Source organism: Gekko japonicus, unplaced genomic scaffold (genome assembly GCF_001447785.1).
Source record: "Gekko japonicus isolate JY-2015 unplaced genomic scaffold, Gekko_japonicus_V1.1 scaffold325, whole genome shotgun sequence".
Classification (NCBI taxonomy): Eukaryota; Metazoa; Chordata; class Lepidosauria; order Squamata; family Gekkonidae; genus Gekko; species Gekko japonicus.
Window position 1 is genome coordinate 811361 of NW_015164674.1, and position 2069 is coordinate 813429.

Here is a 2069-nt window from a genome sequence, read left to right on the forward strand (position 1 = left end):
CATTACAGTAGTCCAATCTCGAGGTGACCATCACATGGATCACTGTCGCCAAGCCACTGCATTTGATGAAGGGAACCAACTGTCTAATCAGCCGGAGGTGGTAAAAGGCTGGTTTGGCAGTGGCTGCTACCTGGGCATCCATTGTTAGAGAGGCATCCAGGAGCACTCCCAAGCTCCTAACCTCCAGCGCTGGCACCAACTGTAAATTTGAGGGGTAGAGCCTGGGGAGGGCAGGGTGTGGGGTGTGGAGGGACTTCAGCAGGCTATAATGCCATAGAGTCCACTGCCCAAAGCAGCCATTGTAATAGCTGGGAAATTTTCTGTAGGGGAAATGATGTGCTGTTGCTGGGGAACACGGTGATTTCTGGGAGATCTCCAGGCCCCACAGGGAGATTGGCAACTCCAGTGATCGTTTAAGGGAAGATTGGGATATGTATTTTGGCTACTCCAGTGACCGTTGAAAGGAAAATTGGGATATGTATTTTACCTCAGGACACATTGAATGACTCCCAACAGCAGCAGCCAACTGTTTAGAATGTTAGAGGCAAAGGCCAATCTGGCCCCATATGCAAATGACCTATGTGTTTTGACTGGCTATGGGGGGAGAGGAACAGCAAACTGTTTAGAATATTGGAGGCAAGACTCAGGCAACGCAGCAAGTGGATAGGGACAGCTTCTGAGTGACAGATCAGGGAGTCAACTGATTTGGGAGCGTGTGGAATGTTCAGGAGAGTTCAGGAGAATTATTATATATAGAGATTTCTCTTTTACAGTAATTATCTTTTAAGGTATTGTTTTATGCCAATAAAGGCTAACTGAAACTGAAGCTGAATTCAATTCAGCTGAGGTGTAGTAGAAAAAAATCCCATGAATTCTTAAGAAAGTGTTTGTAAGACCTCCTCCCAAAGAAGTGCTTCTGGAGGTCATTTAATGGGGGATGCTGGGGATTGAACCTGGGACCTGCTGCATGAAAAGCTTCCTGATTTTGGGAGCAATTCTAATCATATCTACTTGGAAGTAACTCCCATGTTATTCAGTTCGGCCTCCTCCCAGGAAAGCGCCCTTAGGACTATAGTCTTAATGAACTATCTAAATCTTTTATTTCTTGGAGGGTTGAAAGTGAACCAGTACAAACCACTAGAGACTGCTAGTAAGGAAGTGGCGAAAGTGGTATCTCTCATCTTCTACTTTAAGCTTCCCAACAGAGACAGTACTGGAAAGAAAGTTAATTTCATACCTGATTTTGTGGCAAAATGCTCAAGTGGGTGTTTGCAATACACTCCTAATTATTAATCCAATTCCTAAAATTGGCTAATTATTTCTTTATGATATCCAGCATTCTCACTGTTTGTTCTACAAAGGATTGCTGTTTTCAGTATGAAGAGCTCAAGGAGAGGGGGAAAAAATGGATGAAGTGCACTGGAAATGAACCAGATGAAATTGTTCTAACATCAGACCAGCCTGAATTAAAAAATCCTGGATGGATCTAACAGTTGACATTTTTGATGATATCGATTACCTCCTTCCTTTTATTTAGACTGTTTATACCTAACAGAACACTAACACTACATTGCAATCACTTCAACAAGTAGTAGAATCACTCAGTGGCAGGGCTCTTTTTGTAGCAGTTTGCATATTAGGCGACATACCCCTAATGTAGCCAATCCTCCAAGAGCTTACAGAGCTCTTCTTACACGGGCTACTGTAAGCTCTTGGAGGATTGGCTACATTAGGGGTGTGTCACCTAATAGGCAAAGGAGTTCCTGCTACAAAAAGTGCCCTGAGTAGATGAAACCAATCAAGAAGTATAACATGAGGAGTTTTGGCTTGCAGAATATCAGAACTAAATTCAGCTGTTGCAGGTAAGTATACAGGAACTTATGTTGCAGCATTCATAAAATATTAGTTAAGTAAGAGAAAAGCTATTAACTTTTGATAATGTTTTCAAGATACCCCAACAGCGTAATGTCATATCTTACCATGGCAAGAATGGCAGGTTGGATGGCACCGTTCACAGGTATTTTTATTATGATCTGCAAAGTAATGTTCAGGGCAGGAGGCATGACATT

At 42.6% G+C, this 2069-nt stretch overlaps 1 protein-coding gene across 1 annotated transcript in view; it reads right to left on the reverse strand.

Moving 5' to 3' along the window:
- Window positions 1–2069, reverse strand: part of PCSK5 (proprotein convertase subtilisin/kexin type 5) — a 491368-nt gene that overhangs the window by 5916 nt on the left and 483383 nt on the right. Inside the window, exons 35-36 of the mRNA XM_015409257.1 lie at window positions 1980–2062; window positions 1796–1853 (exon numbers count right to left, since the gene is read on the reverse strand). Of these exons, the coding sequence (XP_015264743.1) occupies window positions 1796–1853; window positions 1980–2062 (141 nt within the window). The remainder of the gene's footprint in view (window positions 1–1795; window positions 1854–1979; window positions 2063–2069) is intronic.